Source organism: Drosophila sechellia, chromosome 2L (genome assembly GCF_004382195.2).
Source record: "Drosophila sechellia strain sech25 chromosome 2L, ASM438219v1, whole genome shotgun sequence".
Classification (NCBI taxonomy): domain Eukaryota; kingdom Metazoa; phylum Arthropoda; class Insecta; order Diptera; family Drosophilidae; genus Drosophila; species Drosophila sechellia.
The window spans coordinates 6,605,958-6,624,380 of record NC_045949.1 but is presented as its reverse complement, the minus strand read 5'-3'; the positions used below and the strand labels follow the sequence as shown (position 1 = coordinate 6,624,380).

The 18,423-nt window shown below is 46.8% G+C and overlaps 3 protein-coding genes and 1 long non-coding RNA gene across 8 annotated transcripts; 2 read left to right on the top strand and 2 right to left on the bottom strand.

Moving 5' to 3' along the window:
* The first annotated feature begins 1,563 nt into the window (after nt 1-1,563).
* On the top strand, nt 1,564-5,716 carry LOC6611435 (tubulin glycylase 3A). Its single transcript, XM_002035943.2, has 4 exons — nt 1,564-2,975; nt 3,723-3,790; nt 3,851-4,295; nt 4,347-5,716. The coding sequence occupies exons 1-4, from the start codon at nt 1,595-1,597 to the stop codon at nt 5,429-5,431; spliced, it is 2,979 nt and encodes a 992-aa protein (XP_002035979.1). The 5' UTR covers nt 1,564-1,594; the 3' UTR covers nt 5,432-5,716.
* Nucleotides 5,717-5,805: 89 nt separating this feature from the next.
* LOC6611434 (tubulin glycylase 3B) lies at nt 5,806-10,028 on the bottom strand. 2 transcript variants are annotated; one of them, XM_032716759.1, is made up of 5 exons: nt 7,355-10,028; nt 6,476-7,284; nt 6,201-6,391; nt 6,027-6,144; nt 5,806-5,975 (listed from the first exon to the last, which is right to left on the bottom strand). In XM_032716759.1, exons 1-3 carry the CDS (start codon nt 8,682-8,684, stop codon nt 6,260-6,262), a joined length of 2,271 nt encoding a protein of 756 aa, XP_032572650.1. In that variant the 5' UTR covers nt 8,685-10,028; the 3' UTR covers nt 5,806-5,975; nt 6,027-6,144; nt 6,201-6,259. The 2 variants fall into 2 exon arrangements, with proteins under 2 accessions (XP_032572650.1, XP_002035978.1); XM_002035942.2 differs by having other exon boundaries at nt 6,205-6,391.
* Nucleotides 10,029-10,581: 553 nt separating this feature from the next.
* On the bottom strand, nt 10,582-18,069 carry LOC6611433 (liprin-alpha-1). Of its 4 annotated transcripts, none has more exons than XM_032716725.1 (15): nt 17,891-18,068; nt 16,849-17,118; nt 16,686-16,787; nt 15,826-16,179; nt 15,652-15,753; nt 15,415-15,582; nt 15,238-15,357; nt 14,620-14,760; nt 13,151-14,068; nt 12,427-13,052; nt 12,158-12,360; nt 11,996-12,103; nt 11,550-11,869; nt 11,378-11,494; nt 10,582-11,319 (listed from the first exon to the last, which is right to left on the bottom strand). In XM_032716725.1, the coding sequence occupies exons 2-15, from the start codon at nt 17,095-17,097 to the stop codon at nt 11,230-11,232; spliced, it is 3,618 nt and encodes a 1,205-aa protein (XP_032572616.1). In that variant the 5' UTR covers nt 17,098-17,118; nt 17,891-18,068; the 3' UTR covers nt 10,582-11,229. The 4 variants fall into 4 exon arrangements, with proteins under 4 accessions (XP_032572616.1, XP_002035977.1, XP_032572623.1 ...); XM_002035941.2 differs by having other exon boundaries at nt 14,632-14,760; XM_032716732.1 differs by lacking the exon at nt 17,891-18,068 and adding an exon at nt 17,799-17,886.
* Nucleotides 17,455-18,157, top strand: LOC116800649. The gene is made up of 2 exons (XR_004361538.1): nt 17,455-17,752; nt 17,816-18,157. It is a non-coding gene; the product is annotated as an uncharacterized LOC116800649 (long non-coding RNA).
* The last annotated feature ends 266 nt before the right edge of the window (nt 18,158-18,423 follow it).

Genomic DNA, 18,423 nt, shown 5'->3' with positions numbered 1-18,423 from the left:
TCTTTAGTGCTTTTCTTTAATCATAACACTTATAAAAAATAATAATTACAGTTTGAATAAAATCAGTTAATGCTTTTAAGTCAGAAAGATATTTACCTACTTTCCACTTTAAAACCAACTCAAGCGCATCACTTTCTTCTTGTCAAACTCCCTGACCCAAATCAGAGGTAATTCCTAACCGGCTCCGCCTTCAAAGTAAATAAACTTAATCTAGCGCATTACCTCAAATTACCAGGTTATGCCCACCCGATCCGAATACATCACCCCGCCCCACCGAAATTAATTACCGCCCCCGTTGCAGGAACAACTGTGTTGGCAATCCCAATACCAGTCGGTTTTTTAATGCAATGCAAATAAAGTAGACAAGGATGGGCGGTCTCTTAACTTTGTCGGCACGCAAGGACACCGGAGTCGGAGTCCCAATCCTGTCAAAGGTGTTGCCGTGTGTGCTCCGTATCCGACTGACAACAACTTTGCCGCAACTCCGGCAAAATCCGTGCAAAAACCGCTACGAATCAAGTTTTGCGGCCGGAATGTCCTTGAACCAGATACCCTTTGAGGAAGGGACAAGTCGGCGTCTCCAATAATCGCTCACCCCGATCTCCCATTGTGGTGGCAGTTAACTTGATTATTTTACAAATAATTGAAAAGTTTCCCTTTTCCTCGCCATTGCGAAAATTGCACAAATTGCGCAGACAAGACCGCCGTGGCAAGCAGCAGTGCATCCATCAACCGCTCCTCCCCCACCCGCTTCCAACCCACCTGACGTGGGCAACGCTGCTCCCAGTGACGACAACGCCAGCGATGACACCAACACCAAACAACAGCGATGACGACGACACCCACTGGCTCTTCCGCTCCACGGCATCGTTGGAAACAAACAGGTATCGTGCCAAAACATCATTCACATGAGCAGGATTACGCGGTGCCGAGGAGCATATGTTTCGCTTGGAGTCCGGAGAGCACTGGGATGGGTCGCATTCGTATCTACCTTTTAGTGAAACTTGTTTAAATATCAATTTCTAAATCTTCAAATTATACACATTTCAGATTATCTAATCAACACTATCTCACCTCAAAAATGGCTAGTAATCCTCTTTAAAGGTTAATTTTATGTCAACCAACTTTGTAAAAGTATCTGTCTCTAAAATACATTCTTATTCGACCTAACCCAACGAGAAAAGTGCAAAAGCTATGCTCCCAACCTATAACATAAGTAAAAATCATCATAACTTTTTCTACCGATTCTCAAATACTCTTTCTTGGATTTGGTGTTTTTAAAGAAGTGTATCGAAAGAAACAAACTAATATGAAGAATCTATATGAAGCTAATGAATTTAATCTTATAAAAAGCCTAGAACATGGATTATATTATCTTATGGAGTAAGGGAATCCCGACTAAGGACAATGGCCAGGCCGAGGAAGCCACCAAGTTGAGCATGTACCTATTAATAGAGTCGTTGCCGAAGTGAACTTGTGAACTTATTTCTGGCTCAATGGTTGCCAGGGGCTCCGCGAATTAACAACCCACTCACCCATTGGCCCAGTCCGAGTGCCAAGTGCTGGTACTCAGTCGCCTGGCGAGGCTTCCGCCATGCAGACGCGTCCGAGCAGTGAACCGCATCGCAGCAGGGATCAGGTGACGGACGGGGATCGGAATCGGGATCAGCCCCAGAAATGTGCAAGTGCCACGTTGGCCAAGAAGCCAGTCACACCGCCGGCGGCCCCTCCACCCACGCCATCCAACCGGGTGGTGGCTCCACTGACGGTGCCAGTTATCCAACTGACTCCCGCCCAGAGCGATAGTCCAATGAAGCTGGCTCGGCCAGCCACGCCGAAGGAACCCGCCATCAGCGTTCCCGACCATAGCAACAAGGAGAACCAGCCAGCTAGGACACCACCACCGAGCAAGTCCTGTCCCCTGGGCGCACCCACCAACTACGTAGCCAGACGCACCTGGATCACCACCGAGCGGATGAACGAGCTGCGGCGGAAGGCACAGGAGGCGGCCAAGCAGAACAAGATCTTCACCATCCGCGGCTGCTTCAACTCCGTGAGGAACGCCCTGCTGACAAGGGGTTGGGTGGAGAAGCTGGACGTGCACCGAAAGGTGATGCCGGTCGGCCAGATGACCTACGAGGACCTTACCCAGCGGCTGCCCAAGAGGAAGGCGGGTGAGACGCGGCGCCAGTATGTGCAAAAGTGCGAGCGAAACATCATGTCCCGCTTCCTGGAGCACATGCCCGTCGATTTCCTGTGGACGAACCGGAAGGAGAAGTGCGACTACATCGACCAGGCCAAGAACCCAGGCATGACCATCAACAAATTCCACCGAGCGCCGTTCACTTCGAAGGAGGGTCTGTGCAGCCAGCTGCGCGACTTCCACTGGTTCTTCGAGGAGGGCACCGCCGAGATGTACTTCCCCAGGTGCTACAACGTCTGGAGTCCCGAGGAGCTGGGCGAGTTCATCGAGAACTTCAAGCTGACCGCCTGCGTGGCCTTCCTGCGGGCCATGCTCTGCAAGTACCACAAGCAGGGCTCCGATGCGGTCTTCTCGTGCAGCGGCAAGATACCCTACTCCGCTATAGACTTCGCCTACAAGCGCCTGGTGGAGTTTATCGACAGCTGCCAGCACAATGACATCGACTTTGAGGATCCGCCCAAGATATGGGAGCACGATTGGGACGCCTTCCTGTTCCAGCACCAGCAGCTGGTGAACGAGGATGGTCGCATCCAGCACGACGGTGGCCAGCGGCTGGAGCCGATGGTCAAGAGCTGCCTCTCGCTGGTGGACAAAATGAAGGTGCACTGGCCGCAGTACAGTCTTGATGGATACCAGAATCTGTGGATAGTCAAGCCGGCCAACAAGTGCCGGGGCAGGGGTATCATTCTCATGGACAACCTTAAGAAAATCCTGGGCGTGGTTAATCCCTCGATTGCCTCCAAGAGCCGTTATGTGGTGCAAAAGTATATAGGTGAGTGAAGGATAATACTTAAGTCTGGTAAGTTACATAGTTTAAACTGCTGGGCAAGGCCTACATCTCAATCAATTCATTTTTAAGCAAACTTACTTATTTCTTTTACTTGAAACTAATTCCACCTTTACAAATCGATAGCGACTAGAGCATCTTAAGTGCAGGCCTAAAACATTAAAACATAAACAAACACACGGAAGTAGGTCGTAAATCAGGACGGTGCCAAAGTTTGTTGTTCCAGCTGCTGTTTTGTTTCGCGTCCTATGTAGGCCTCGTTTTCGACGAGCTCGAATCGTAAGTTGTGGCGCCCAACGCACGCACATGGGCTCAAACATCCCAGAGCCTCTGGCTGCTTCCGGGCCTAAAGGCCTACAGGCCTACATAAATGTATAAATATTTGGCCTAAAAACGCAATCATTGTTTTTCCCGCTGTCGTTCTCGTGCTTGTTTTTTTTTATTGTTCTGTCTGCCTGAGAAATGCAACAGGTTTGCCGCAAGGATATTGATTTATTATTCAGACTGGAATGTCATTGGTCGGAATGAAGATAGTCAATTGATAGTCACTAGTTCGGTGTATTAGATGGGGGTTTCCTTACTCTTTCTGCAATCATTATAGGAAGTATATTTACAAACATTTTTGTTAATATGAAAAGGATTTATTTATAATAAGTAATTTTATTTAAGAAAGTGTTACCAATGTCAAGGGAATAGCTTACCATTTGTGTACTCTAACTTATGTACTTGCAGAACGCCCATTGATTCTGTTCCAAACCAAGTTCGACATTCGGCAGTGGTTTCTGATAACCAACACCCAGGTGAGCGGATACCAACACACTCCAAGTAGCCCATCATAGTCCCCTTTACCCAATCCATAGCCTCTAGTCGTATGGTTCTACCGGGAGAGCTATCTGCGATTCAGTTCACAGGAGTACAGTCTGAGCAACCACCACGAGTCCGTGCACCTGACCAACTACGCCATCCAGAAGAAGTACACCAATGGAAAGCGGGACAAGCGCCTGCCCAGCGAGAACATGTGGGATTGCTACTCCTTCCAGGCGTACCTCCGTCAAATTGGCAAGTACAACATGTGGCTGGAGCGGATCTTTCCCGGAATGCGCAAGGCCATCGTTGGCTGTATGCTGGCCTCCCAGGAGAACATGGACCGACGGCCCAACACCTTCGAGCTCTTCGGCGCCGACTTCATGATCTGCGAGAACTTCTATCCCTGGCTCATCGAGATCAACTCCAGTCCGGATCTAGGAGCCACCACGAGTGTGACGGCGCGCATGTGTCCCCAGTGTTTGGAGGATGTTGTCAAGGGTGAGTTGAAGTCGGGCAAACGAAACCCATTTGATGTGATACCCTCTCCAGTTGTTATCGATCGCCGCACGGATCCCAAGGCGGACATGGGTAACTTCGAGCTAGCCTATCGCCAGGTGGTGCCACCCACTCCCGCCTACATGGGCCTCAACCTCTTTGTGAAGGGCAAGCAGGTGCTGCAGAAGGCTAACCATGGCGGCGGTCACGGCCACTACTACTACCAGCAGCAGCGGAAGGAGCGCTCGTTGGCCACCAGCAGCGTTTACCGCCAGCGCTCGGCCATCATCCATCCGGCGACGAGTATATCGCGAATCCACCGTGCCATGCCCACCTTCAATGCCACCGAGTACATGGAGAAGTACATGGTGGAACCGCTCAGCAGCAGTCGCAGCAGTTTGTGCAGTCAGCTGCCACAGAAGTCGCCATCGGCGGCTCCTGCCCTCACGGCACCGCCGTCGGGAGCGCACGGCTCGTACATCCTAAAGCAGGCGGGTCGTTCCATCACCCAGTTGCTAAGTGCATCCCACAAAAGGAATACCGGGGGATCTCTTTCGGGTGAGCAGGTACCGAGCACCGCCTTGCCACCCAAACGACAGCGTAGCTGTGGCCCTCGACTGAGTTCCACTAATCCCGTGGAGAGCACGGAGAAAAAGTTCAAGATCCTGATCAAGAACTATTCGTCCAACGGAAATGAGAACATGCAGGATGCGCGACCGGAAGTGGCTAACTCAGCCACGGCCTCGGCGATAAGCGAGCGGAAATGGCGCAGTTTGCGCAACATTGCGGCCACAGCAGGTGGCTCCTCCAACTTTGTGGCCCGCTCTAAAGGACCGCCCTTGGTTGCTCCGCCCAATTTGCCCACGCGCCGCCTAACCCGCACCAAATCCGAGATCGACAGCACAGGCATGCACGCCATTGGCCGGACCTTTGGCCGGAAGTCGAATGGTCCGAGGTTGCCCATTAGCATATCCGTTCAGGCCCTGCATCGAGGAGAGCCCATCGTGGCGGCTCTGAAGCAGGCCACCAGTGAGCTGCAGCTCTCCCAGGCCCAGATGATGAGCCCCCGAACCGCTCTGGCCAACAAGCTGAACGGTTCCACGCTGATGGTTCCTGCTTCAGCACTTCCGGTCGGCTAAGACACCTCCGAACCTGCCGTGATTGGTCAATAAAACGTAGTTACCACCCCAGTACCTTAAAGGTACAAGTGGAGATCCATTACCCAACCTGGGTACGGGTTTCATTTAACCTGTGAATAAGCTGCCTATTTAAACAAGTTATTTTTTAGGATGAGGAATTATTTTGTGAATACTTCAATAAATGAAATTGAAACATCATACATAAATCGAAAGTTCTATAGCAAATAAATCTTATAAATATTAGAAACTTTATTAGATTTTAGTAATTTAGTAATTGTTCGAAAACTTCGGTATACGTTAATTATGCCTTATAAATAGTACACCATAATCCAGCATAATGCATAATTGTTTTTAAGACGAATTTATTGCAAAAATTGTTATGAAAATCTGCGAGATTTATTGTATTCTAAAATTGTTATATCTATTTAATAAATTTAAATCGATTTGGGAACTAATGGTCCTGACTGTATATTTTATTTATGTGTTATTTTATATGTATGTTTTATTGATCTCCACTGGCGGCCAGAACATTGATTCTCGGATTCTGAAATGTTATTATTTTAAGTAATACCTTTTTATGCTTAATTTAACTTACTCTTTTTGTTTTCTTAGGATGCAAACCTATCCAGCTGGGCTTTCTTTCCTTGCAACTATTTATTACTAATACAGTTCTGTACATTATATGCATATTTTTGTTTTGTCTGTCATTGGATCTTAAAAAGGAAATTATTAATTATCATATTATTTATTTAATGTGCCTAGGCGGTACCTACTGTCCAAAAAAAAGGGTTTTTCATTCCGCACAAAAGGAAGTTCAATTTAGCCAATTTACTTTGGAGCAGTATATTGCAGTGCAAGATTTTCCCGAGTTGTTGGATTTAGAATCAACTTGGTTGTCAAATTCTGCGTTGATGGCTGGGCAGAGGCTGCCGTCGAGCTTCCAGCTGACGCAGATAGTTTCTATAAATATTTTAAATAAATTCATTAAGTATTGAGCTTTAAAAGTGATTTTTTCTAGAATTGTTAACTATTTTTGTAGCATACCTTTTTCTTGGTGATCTTGGTAGTGGGAGTCTTCACATTTTTAGGTGGAGCCCCCAAGACCTTTTCGACCTTCTTCGTGGTTGAGGTCTTCACATTGTTCAGAATCTTGCGCAGGAACCGCGTCCTGGGGCTGTTCCGCACCCTGGGCATATTTTCGAACAGGGTCATCTGCTTGCCATTCAGTTCCAGCGGCTTGCCATCCGCCCCCTTGTTTATGCTGTAGTTCACCTCGAAGGCGAGCTCGAAATTTCCGGTGGCGGCGGTGGGGTTCTTGGGCAGATCCACCACCACGCGGATGCAGTCCTTCAGAACCATCGGGCATATCCTGGCCGTGATCTCCGTGGATGGCGACAGATCCGGCGTCGAGTTGATCTCGATGAGAATGGGATTGTAGTGCTCGTCGAGCATGAAGTCGCAACCGTAAAGCTCGAAGGCGTTCTGCAACAACTCCGTCTCGTCCAGACTGGCCATCACCACGGCCACCAGGTTCTGCTTGAATCCGTTGTAGGTCTTCGACCACGATCCGTCCGGAGCACCCATTATGCGTAGGTAGTTCTTGAACTGATCCAGCGACCACATGTTATTCTTGGGCAGCCGCGAGTCCCGGTTGGTCTTGTTCTTGTACCGCTTCTGCACCGAGTTGTTGGTCAGGTGGATGGACTCCCGCAGGTCGTCCATGGTGAACTCCTGCGAGCTGAAGCGCAGGTAGCAGTCGCGATACGTCCAGATGCTCACCTTGGTGTCCGTGATGGTCAGCAGCATGTACTGCCGGATGTCGAACTTGGTGCGGTAGATCAGCAGGGGTCGCTCTGTACGGAAATGTGGAGGAAAATTTGTCAAAGGATCGATTTTTATCCACTACATACTAATCGAACTCACCTATATACTTCTGGACAATGTATTTCTTGTTCTGATTGTTAGAGGTCCACTGCAGAATGTCGTCCAGGGAGCTGCGGATTACAATGCCGATGCCGCGCGACTGGTATCCGGGCTTGAGTATCCACAGGTTGCGGCTTCCATCCCAACGGTAGTCCGGGCGAAGGGACTCAATCTGGTCGAGATACAGGCCCGCCAGACGGGCGTACTCGGCCATCACTTTCTCGCTGACCTTGAACTTGGCATTGGACTTGAGCACATCGGTGGACTGCACCATGAAGGTCTGATTCTCAACGATCTCCGCCGGAGTCGGCGGCTTGATGCGAGCATCGTCCAGGGAGTAGTGCTCCGCGTGGCGCACCATCTTCTTGACCTTTCCGAGCGCAAAGTCCAGAGTGGTGCTGAATATGGTGCCGTTATCGCTGATCAGCTCCGCCGGTTGGTGCTCCCGCACATAGAGCAGCAGGGAGCGGGCCTGCGTCTGCTGGTAGTCCTCTATGAAGGCCATGCGCTCCTCCACATTGTTCCCGCCCAGGCGATAGAAGCGCGGATAGCTCATGCCGCAGACGCCGTCCTCGCGATACCAGCGCTCCTGCTCGGCGCAGCCCACCAGACCCACCTTGGTGGAGAAGTCCAGGAACTGGCTGCGCCGCACACGGTTCCGGAAGGGTCTTACCTCGGCGCATAGATCACGCTGCCCCTTGCCCTGCCATATGAAGAAGGCCGGGAAATGGTTGATCATCTTGGAGATGACCACCGCCTCATAGTCGTTGCCCCGCCGAGCGTGCTCCAGCAGGGCATCCTCGGACATGCTCTGCAGTTTGGCGTGCCGCGAGGCCGGTAGCTTCTCCAGCCAGCCCCTTCGCATCAGAGCCCGTCTAACCGTGTGGTAGTTGCCGTATACGGTGAAGATCCGCCGATTACGGTACGCATCGATCACACGGGTGCGGTAGACATTACGCATCTGACGCTTTTGGGCTTCCGGCGCCGTGGGCGAGTTGGTCATGGTCCTGGGCAACGGACTTGAGGCACGGACACGGGCCAAAAGATTGCCAATACTGTCGGGAGCGAAGTGATTGCTACCTATGCTGCTGCTGCCGCCCATGGTTTTGGACCCACCGCCACCACCCAGTGCTCCGTAACTCGAGAAGTGGCTGCCAAGGCTGGTGTTGTTATTGAGGCTATTCAACGGCTTCTGCACGGTGCAGTGCTTGCACAGCTGGACCAGCTCCGCGTCCAGGTTGTGGATGAGCGACTGGATCTTTGAGACGGGGTTGTAGTAGCGGTTTCGGTTTCCGGTGAATCCTGCCGGCGTGGTGCTCTGCGTGGTCATACTGCTGGCTACTGCTCCTAATCTCCTCCGCTAACTCCGTGGATGAATGTCTCTCTGCGTCTGCGTATCCCTAACAGTATCCGTGTCCAGGGAGTGGCCGTGTCCAGTGACCTTGCCCCTTCTCCCGAAAAGGGTGCTTGATTGGTGGGTGGATGGGTGGTCTAGTTACCAATGCAGCCGGTTGCTCCGTACAATTAACGTGGAATTTTGAAGCAGGAGCCAAACAGTTTCTAACAGTATTGCATGTACTAACGAAAAGTCTCGATTGACTTAAAAAGCATTTCTTTGCATAGAAAAAAAATTTTTTTGAGACCAAAAAAGTAGTGGAAGCCGAATGGGAAATTAAAATTAACGCATTTAAATCAAAGCTTACTGTTGACACACAAATAACAAATAAGATTTAACTGAGTTTAGTTCAAATTTTTAAAAAGATATAGAAAAAAGTGGAAAGCGAATTTCACAGAAAATACATACTCGTTTTGTTGTTTTTTTTTTGTAATAAATTTTAATTTGTAGTTATATTTTCATCATTTGTTTTCGTGGTTTGCTGGGTTTTCTTTTTTTTCTTTCAAATATATATGTTACATATAAAAAACTCCTAACCGGAATTTTTACCTAACTTGCTTGTATTGCATTCATTTTTCATGTTCACAATATTGTATAAATATATTTACATAAGTGTATGGTAATCAATTTTATATTTAGGTTATGCATTTAGTTTAGTTACGCTCATTTATAAACTTCCTTTTGTGGAATTCTCAACAAAAGTCAACAATTAAACCAATCCTTGTTCAAATCAACATACATATTGTGGATTTAGTTAGTCAATTAAGATTACACATCATATATATTTGCTTTACTCTCGGTTTTACTTAGATAATGCTACAGTTACATTCATAAATAAGTTTTCAGTTTTAAGAGCTTTTATAAGTTTCCTTACACGTGTGTAATTCTTTTTTAATTTGCTAATACAGTTGAAATAATTTTATTAAGTATTTTCCTTTTGTTGGTGTTTTATAATATATATATTTTAGTTTTACAAATTAATTTAAGCATATGGTATTCATTTTTACTGATTCTTGTATTTTTCTCTATTTCAACTTAAGGACAAGCGTTAGTTGCAATTTTGGTTTTTTGTACAAATAAGTATAAACTTAAACTTAATGTACGTAAAGACTCTAAAACCAACTTTTTCAGATGCTATATACGTGTTGTTATGTGGCAGTTTGTGTGCTTTAACGGGTAAAGGGAAAGTAAGTACATGCAAAACTTAAATAGGTTAGTGTATTAATGGGGGATTTACACATAAATTGAAGAATTGTTTCATGATTCAACTGGCCGCTCTTGAAACTGAACTGAAGTAACCACGTAAACGAGTTTTATGAAGGGTGTGTATATTTGTTTTGAAAAACAATGGATATGCTTTTAGATTTTGTAAATAGATCCTTTAAAGTATTTTAAGATTAATTCTTTATTGAAATTCTAATTCTCTTCAGCCAATGAGCAAAGAAATTCTCTTATTCGGGGCTTAAGCGAAGGCTAAGATTTGAGTTTTGGTTTAGGTTTAGTTCGCCTTTAAAGCTTTTTCGATTTTTCGACTAAATGATCTCGTATATGTAATTATGTAAATAGTTGATTTCAATGGGCGCTTGCGACTTCTACAACTTCCGTTCCGCTTTTGTTTACTTCACATTTAATACTTTGTTGTTAGTTACACGTATGCTTCATAATGTTTAATTATTAGATTTATGATTCATTATAATGTATAAATCGTATATATATGCAGCTGTTACTCTATATATGTATGCCTGATTGTTGTGCATGTTGTTCAGTTTACAAACTCAATTGGTACGCCGTCTCTGCCTTCTACAAAAATCTAAACAGAAACACGATAATGTCATATGTAAAGCGTATGTTAGTTGTTTTAATTTTAAAGAAATTAAAATTGTATTAAATTAATAACTGTACAAATGCCATAAAAATTATATAACAAACAAGTTTGGTTACGAATTTGGTTCGAAGCACGCTGTCATCTCTTTCCACCTCTGCATCATCTAAAACAAAATACTGTTAGTCTATTGCAAGCCCAATTACACTATATAAAAAATACAATAATAATTTTACAATCGAAAACTGATTAGCTTCTAAAACTTGTACACGCCTGGCAGCGGCAGCGACTTGGCGCCAATGCAACTACGTATGCCCTATGTAGAGTATGTGCTATGTCTTGTATACATTGTCTTGTTATGGATTATGTGACTATGCGTGTATTTATATATATTAAATATGTGGATTAGACGTGCATCATGCTGGGGAGTCTCTTGCGTTGCGTCTTTCTTGTCAGATTTTTTGTGGCTTAGTTGCTTGCTAGCATTTTCATTCATCTTTTCTAGTTCTGCTCGTCATTACGGTTGCTGTTGCTGCTTAGGAAACTTTGCCCCTGGTCTTTACGTTATTATTGTTGTAAGTTGCCTTTGTTGTCTGTCCTGCCCCCCTCGGATGGTGCTTACTCATCCACCGAGGTCGTGGGCGGACTGTAGCTGCATCAGGAAGCACTGCGCTGCTCGTTCTCCGGCCTGCGATCTGTGGCAATCTGCAGCAGATTATTGAACTCCGTGTCAAGTATTTGGCGAGCCTAAGCGAAAAGATGACAATTATTCACTCAATCTAAGAAATGCTGTTTAGTATGCTACCTGAGCATTTTGTGTGGGTATTTGAAGGGCCAAACCCATGGCGTTCGCATCGAAGCCCTCGTCCAGGGCCATCAATCCTCCATGCACTCCCGATTCAAGCAAGTTATTAGCATATTCCTTTAAAATGGAGTTGTTGATTTTATCCTTGATGTTTGTAAGCCGACACACTTACCTTCAATCCGATGCTGCCCACCCATCGTATGACTCTCTCGTTGCTCCAGACTAGTACGTCACACAGGCCGTTTTCACTCATCTTGCGCCTGTGCTCCAACTCCGTGCGATCGTAGTTAAGGCGCTTGAGCATCGATATGCCGTACTGCAGGCTGGTGCGATGGAAACTATCCACCATTTTGAGCTGACCACGCAAGTCCTTTTTGGTGAGGTGGTCCAGCATCCGGGCATCCACCAGACACTCCATGAAGGTTGTGCGATATTGGGGCAGGCCAAGGCCTGGCAACCAGTAGTTACCGATCCACTCATGGTTCATATCGCCTATAATGATGATGATTAAAGAGATTCAAGTTAACATACTGGATGTAATAAAAATGTAATACAAAATAAAAAAATAATGAAGTGCAAATAAATAATAATGAAAGCACACACTATACGAAAGCTTACCAAATGCCAGAGTGGTGCGAGAGGTTTGTGGCGCCGAGGGAGAGGTCAGTGAAACCATTTCCTGAATGGCCAGCCGAAGTTTGAGCCTGTGCAAGGGATTGCTGATGCCTGTCGAACAGAAAAGTTAGCCAGGGAAAGCGAAAGAAAGCATCACACTCATACCAATCTCCCGCTGAATTTCCGTATCGCTCAACGCGCTCATGATGGCCCCGGACTTGACGTTGGCTCGACAGGCGGCAACATACCAGGCTGGCATGCCCACCCACAGCTCCAACCAGGCGACTATGGTGGGGCCATTCCACAGGGCAAACGGAGTGCCCGCCTTCATGGCCTCCCCCAGTAAGTCATTGCGGTAATCATGCTCCCTGGTAAGTAAATGAAATGGAAATCATACACATTCAAATTGTGGGTATTGTATATAATGTGCTCACTTCTTCTGCCTGCCGTAGTCAACGCTGCTTATTTTGGATCCCTGGGAGCTTGCAATGCGGGGCATCATTCCGCCAGTCATGCTCATAGCATCGTAGTTGGAGTCCACCTCGCTCAGTCCAATCGACAGGTTGCCAATGGACATCATGCTGGGCGAGCCGTCGGGCAGCGTATCCTTAACGCCCTTGACCTTCTCCTTTTTGCTAAAGAACCTACCCAGCGAGGACTTAATGCCCTTCTTCTTCTGGACAGCAGCGGCTGCCGCTTCCCTGGACACGCCCGAAGTAGGTGTCTGCAGCATGGACATAGATCCCATTGTGTTGTAGTGACGCAGTGACTCCTGGCTGCCGTAACGAGAGCTAAGCGGTGACAGACCGTAACTGTGGCTGCTCAGGGGCATGTGACCGCCAGTGTGGTTGGGTGGCATTGAAGCATTGGGATTAAGGCCAATGGAACGCCGCCTTAGCTCCTCCTGGCTGTGGGCCAAGGCCTGGGCCACACGCTCCAGGCGCATGGAGCGGGCGGTCAGTGGAGAGGCCGCTCCGCCGGAACTCGAATCACCTGTGGTGGACATGCCGCCGTGGAGCTCTTCGCGAGAGGCATCGCTGGACAGCACGGGCAAGTTGAGCTGTTAATGAAGGCAAAAGTTTAAAGCGTCATTAATGTTGTTCTTAACTATTTCGATTATATATATTCCCATTAACTTAAGTATCGGAAGCTACTCACCGTGTGATACTTCTGCATGAAATCCCGCTGCGGACTGTTGGGCGTGCTCCGGCCACTCATTGGCGGACTCTGCCTGTCCATGGAGCGACCGCGAGCCAACAGGTTTACGTGCTCCAGACTGCCAACACGCGACTCCAGTTCCTCGGCCCGTGCCTCTGTTGACTGCTTTTCCTCCTGGATCAAGCGAATCTCATTGTTAATGGCGTCCAACTGTTCCTGCAGCATCATGGCCAACGTCTGGGCATCTGTGTGGCCCGATGGAGACATCATGTCCGTGGCTGCTGCGTACAGGACATCAGAGTCATCGCAATCCGCAGCGCTGGCCAGCTCGTAGACCTGCTGCTGGGCATGTGCCGCCTGCTGCAGCTTTTCCCACTCCTGCTCGGCCATGGAGCGGACCAGGGCGTTCTCCTCGGACAGTCGCTGTTTGCTCTGGCGGCGCAGGGAGTGCGTCTCAAAGCTGGCGTGCGAGTTGCTCCGGCTGAAGGTGCCACTGGGATCCACTACGCTACTGGGCGAAAGGCTCCGGGTGAGCGCCTCCGTTTGCTGGATGTTGTAGGCGATCTCCTGCTGCAGCAGCTGACGCTTAAAGTTCTCGATCTCCAGCCGCGTCTTCGACAGCTCCTTCATGATCTCGCTCTTCTCGTGGTGTAGCTCCTCGGCCACCTTACGCGCCTTCTCCAGTTCCTGGGTAAGGGCGTTCTTCTCGTCCAGCGCATGCATGCGCTCTTTCAGGTGCACTTGCAGACGCTCGTTTGACTCCGAGAGCAGCTTATCCACCGTGGAGGAAAGCCGTAGGTTGTGCTCCTCGTTCATCTTCAGACGCTGGTTCAGTCTTACCACCTCGTTGGCCTTCTCGTCGAGGTTCGTCTCCAGTCCCCGAATGCGGTCTTCAGCAGAACCGTGTCTTTCTTGAGCCTGCAAATGGTTTCAGCCAGCGAGTTTAATGAACTTGTCCACACGGTTTAATCAGTGGCGGAGGAAAATGTTAGTTCTGGTTTTAGTAATGAAAGCTAATAGTGAGTAAATTCTCCTGTATACCAACTACACATAGGTGCCCATTGAATTCCAACAACATTAAAACATCAAACAATTTAAACGAAAGTTAGAAAGTAAAAGCAAAATGCTGACAATTTATAATGTCGTGTATTGATATATACCAAATATAACCACATTATATGAGATATTGGAAACCTTCGTAATTGGTATAGAGAGAATTGTTAGGTCTGATTTTGATTTGGTTTCGGGTGCGTTAGAGTAGAAAGTTCTGGTGCAGTACAGAGATAGAAATAGTAGGTATAGTACATAGAAACTGAGTTTTTGTTGAAGTTGTTGGTGGTTTCTTGTGGCAGAAAGTACGCAAAAGATAAGAACATTACACAAAACAGAGTAGAAGTTGTAAGGGATAATAGTTGTTGATACTTGTCATATGGAACCTGTCCGGCGCGCATATTAGTTCGAGTGCATACCTTGTTTCCTACCTTAGTCAATGCCTCCATGCGTGCCTTCAGCTGCTCCTCCATGTCGGGCTGCAGCTTGGCGTGCTGGGCGAGCTTTTGTTCGGAGAGCTCCAGCTTCTCCTCGATGGCCCCGATCTTCTCCTCGTGCAGCTGATACGGATTCGGCATGGATCATGTGGCATGGATTGGTTGTGGTTCGTATTTGGGGCGGGTGTTTGTTCGATTAGTTGTCGGGGGGAATAGTTGCGTATGTAAATGCAATTGATTAGTCACGCTTGAGGGGAGCTTAATGAAAGAGCAGGCTGGGGCACAATTAGAAGTAGAGTGGATCGATTTTTTACAAAATATCACAGATGCTGTACGAACGAGATTTCGCTGCTAATTTAATTTTATTATTCTAGCATACTAGCGATAATTGCTGGACTATTTTACAAGTCATGAAATCTTTATCTGTTATGGAATTTGTAATAACTTTGCAGTATGGTAATAAGTAATAAATGGATTTTGTTATACAAAAGGCCAGTGCTCTTATCGAAATATAATCAAAAAATCGATCCTTATGAATAAAAGTAAAGATATGCCTGCCTTGACCATAATTTATGTTATAATTTCCTTAGTTTTACCCACCTTGAGCTGCGCCTCTTTATGCCGGAGTTCCTGCTCGAGTTTCTCGTTAAGATCATGCAACGATGTTGACTCCCTCTGAGCATTCAGATATCGCTTTTCCAATGTGGTAATGCGCTCCTCCTGAAAATGAACGTATGAATAAAAACCCAAGCCATGCCGTGAGTATTATTCACTCACCTGATCCTCTTTCTGCGCCACATTCTCGCGCAGATCCCGCTGCAGCTTGGAACACTGGTCTTGGGCCTTGCAGTGTTCCTTTTGCACTCGCGACATGTTCTCCTCAAGCTCACTGATCTTGTTGTTCAGATCAGAAACGCGTCGCTGCCATTGCGAAAGTTCCGAGGTCTAAAAACGAAAGAGGGTTTTAAAATGTGTTCACCATATGCAGACTGGGAACAGCTCCGCGATCTTCACCTGCTTCTCGATGATCGTTTGCAGCTCGTGAGTCTTGGCTGCGTAGTCGTTCAGCTCATTTGCTTCGCCATTAACGCCACCAGATCCACCCACGCCCGCCATCTAGGGTATTGGAAAATAGAAGAAATATATTAAACCGGACATGGTTGACTGCATTTCGAATGGGGAACGCACCTTCTCTTTGAGCCCGTTCTCGGCGCCCCCACCTCCGGCGCTGGTTGCGGCACTCCCTACTCCGCTGCCACTGCCCACGCCAGCTGGCACCACGCCCGCCTTATACTGGGCCAGTTCCTCCTTGGCGGAGCTCAGTTCCTCCTCCATCATGTTGTTCTTCTCGATGGAAAGCCGCAACCGCTCGCGCACCTTCTCGTCCAGCGCCTTGTGGTGCTCAAACAGCGACTTTAGCGCCTTAAGCACTTCCACTTCGCTGGAGACGCCGCTCTGGGCGGCAGCCTGTCGCTTTACAACGGTCATTCGCAGGGAACGCTCGTGGCGGGACACCAAGCACTCCAGATGTTCGAGGAGAAGCTGAAATAGTCAAATGAAATAGATCAGTAAAGTCTTCAAATATTTAATGCAGTAACCGACGTTGAAATTGTCAATTTAAAACTGAAATCACGTAAGTGTAAAGACCGTTGAAATTAATGTAAAACTAATTTTCTTGATATTTAATGAAGCGGAAAGGACCTATAAATACAGTTTATTTCACATTAATTTTTTAAGGCGTATGTGACTACAAAAAACTAATTCTTAAAAGGCTATAACAATGTTTGTATAGTCTCTGATAAATAAACAAATAGACAAGCCATGTTCGAAATGAATATGAAGACGGACAAAGTAAACTTTGAGAGTGACTACTATTGAATTGTTCCCGGTATATATGACTAATTCGCTACAACTGTTTATTGTTCGAATAACAATACCTTATTAGCTGGCCAATTAGTCTATCAACACTAATCAATTGACTCAGTTATTAAAATCTGTATGTCCTAAGATGTGATTACCAAGGATCTGAATTTTTGGGGATCACTTACCCTGGTATTATTCCGCTCCGCCTTGAGCTCCCCAATCTCCTCGTCTCGTTCCAAAAGGGTCTCCCGCGCTTGCGTCAGCTCCTTAGTCAGGGTGGCAAACTCCTGGAAAGATCAGGAAAGAATTTTAGCCAAACTGCGGTATCAGCATGCGCAGGCCACTTACTTGCGGCAGATTAGCATTAATCTGGCGCTGCAGGCTGTCCCGCTCCTTCTCGACGTCACGCAGCTTGTTCTCCGTCTCGTTAAGCCGCTCCTGCGCCTCCCTAAGGCTGTCCATCAGCTTGTCCCGCTCGTCCAGCATGGAAACCATCAGCTGCTCAAAGTTGGCATCCTCCCCGCTGAACTGCGAGGAGCGCTGCGAGATGCTATCCTCGGATATCGTGGGCATTACGTCGCACATCATGTTCCACATTATTTAGTTGGGGCCGCCAGACTGTGCGACAGAGAGAGATAGAGAGCGGAGTAGAAGTTACAGGATTTTGACTGTAGGTACATTTTGTGTGGAGATTGTACCACTATCGCTGGTACTTAAGCCCGTAAACTAAACACAAAACACGGGTTCTTCAAAGGTTTGTACTAAGATAATGCGCCCAAAAAATTATCATAAACGAATTGGTGTGATTGAATTCTTGTCTGTGATTCCGCATATGGGAGATACTGAGATATTAAGTATATGTAGCTTCTTTTGTATAAAATCAAATTCTTTATATTAATTGTATTTATACAGTAGGCTGCTCACACAAAATGTCCATTCTATTGAGTCCCGGATATTTCACTACACACACACACGTTCGCTAGCCATTCCAATTGAAATACCCAGCATAGTGGGAGAAACATGTCTTATGAGACTTATCATAGGCGCCGCATTGATAACAAGTTTTCTACACCAACACATACGCACACTAGCGCAGTCGGGGGCACACGCACGGCATACACACTCACACGCGCACGCACACAGGCACAGCACTTTTTCTCTTTCGCATAACTGGCATATTTTGTGTGCCTAGGTGTGTCGCTGTCGCATTTTGCAATCACAAATGCCCGAAACAGGGTTAAACGAGCAGCAGGTGCGAGCTTACGCCGCTTTTTCGAGCGTTCAAATGAGTTTTTCACCTGAAAATTCGTTTTAGTGGGACGGCGTTCGTGTGAAAAAAAGAGGCTGCGAGAAAATCGCCCCGTACTCCTCGTTACGCCGAAAAACGTACCCCGATAGATCGCACGGCGGCTGGGCAGCAGCAGCAACAACAACTCTGGCCGCTTTTTGCCCTTCGCATAGGTGTCGCGGCTGCTTTTAATTAAATAAACCGAATTCCAAATGGATTTTTTAACGATGAGAAACTGGTCAGTGTTACCAGATGGCAAAACGGCCAAAATCCGTAAACCAACCCTGGTTCTCCACTACAAAATGTACTACATTTAATGAATAATTTCATGGGTTCTATTTAGTTCAATAAACAAAGAAGTAAAATGTATTGTTTTGAAGTTTTTGTTGCTGTCTTTTTAAGTTCAAAGCTAAATTATATGCAAATATCTTTGCCGATGAGGAGTTGCCTATCGTCAAATACTAAAAAAATGTGTACAACAACAAATGTTGCCACACCGTACAAAGAATTCAATATCTATCAAATATTCAAACTACATGTTGGCGCACAACTAGAATGTCAAAAAGAGCTTATCACTTTTATCTGAAATTATTTTGTAACTTCTGTCATTTAAGTGCAATTTAAGTGCAGCAGCT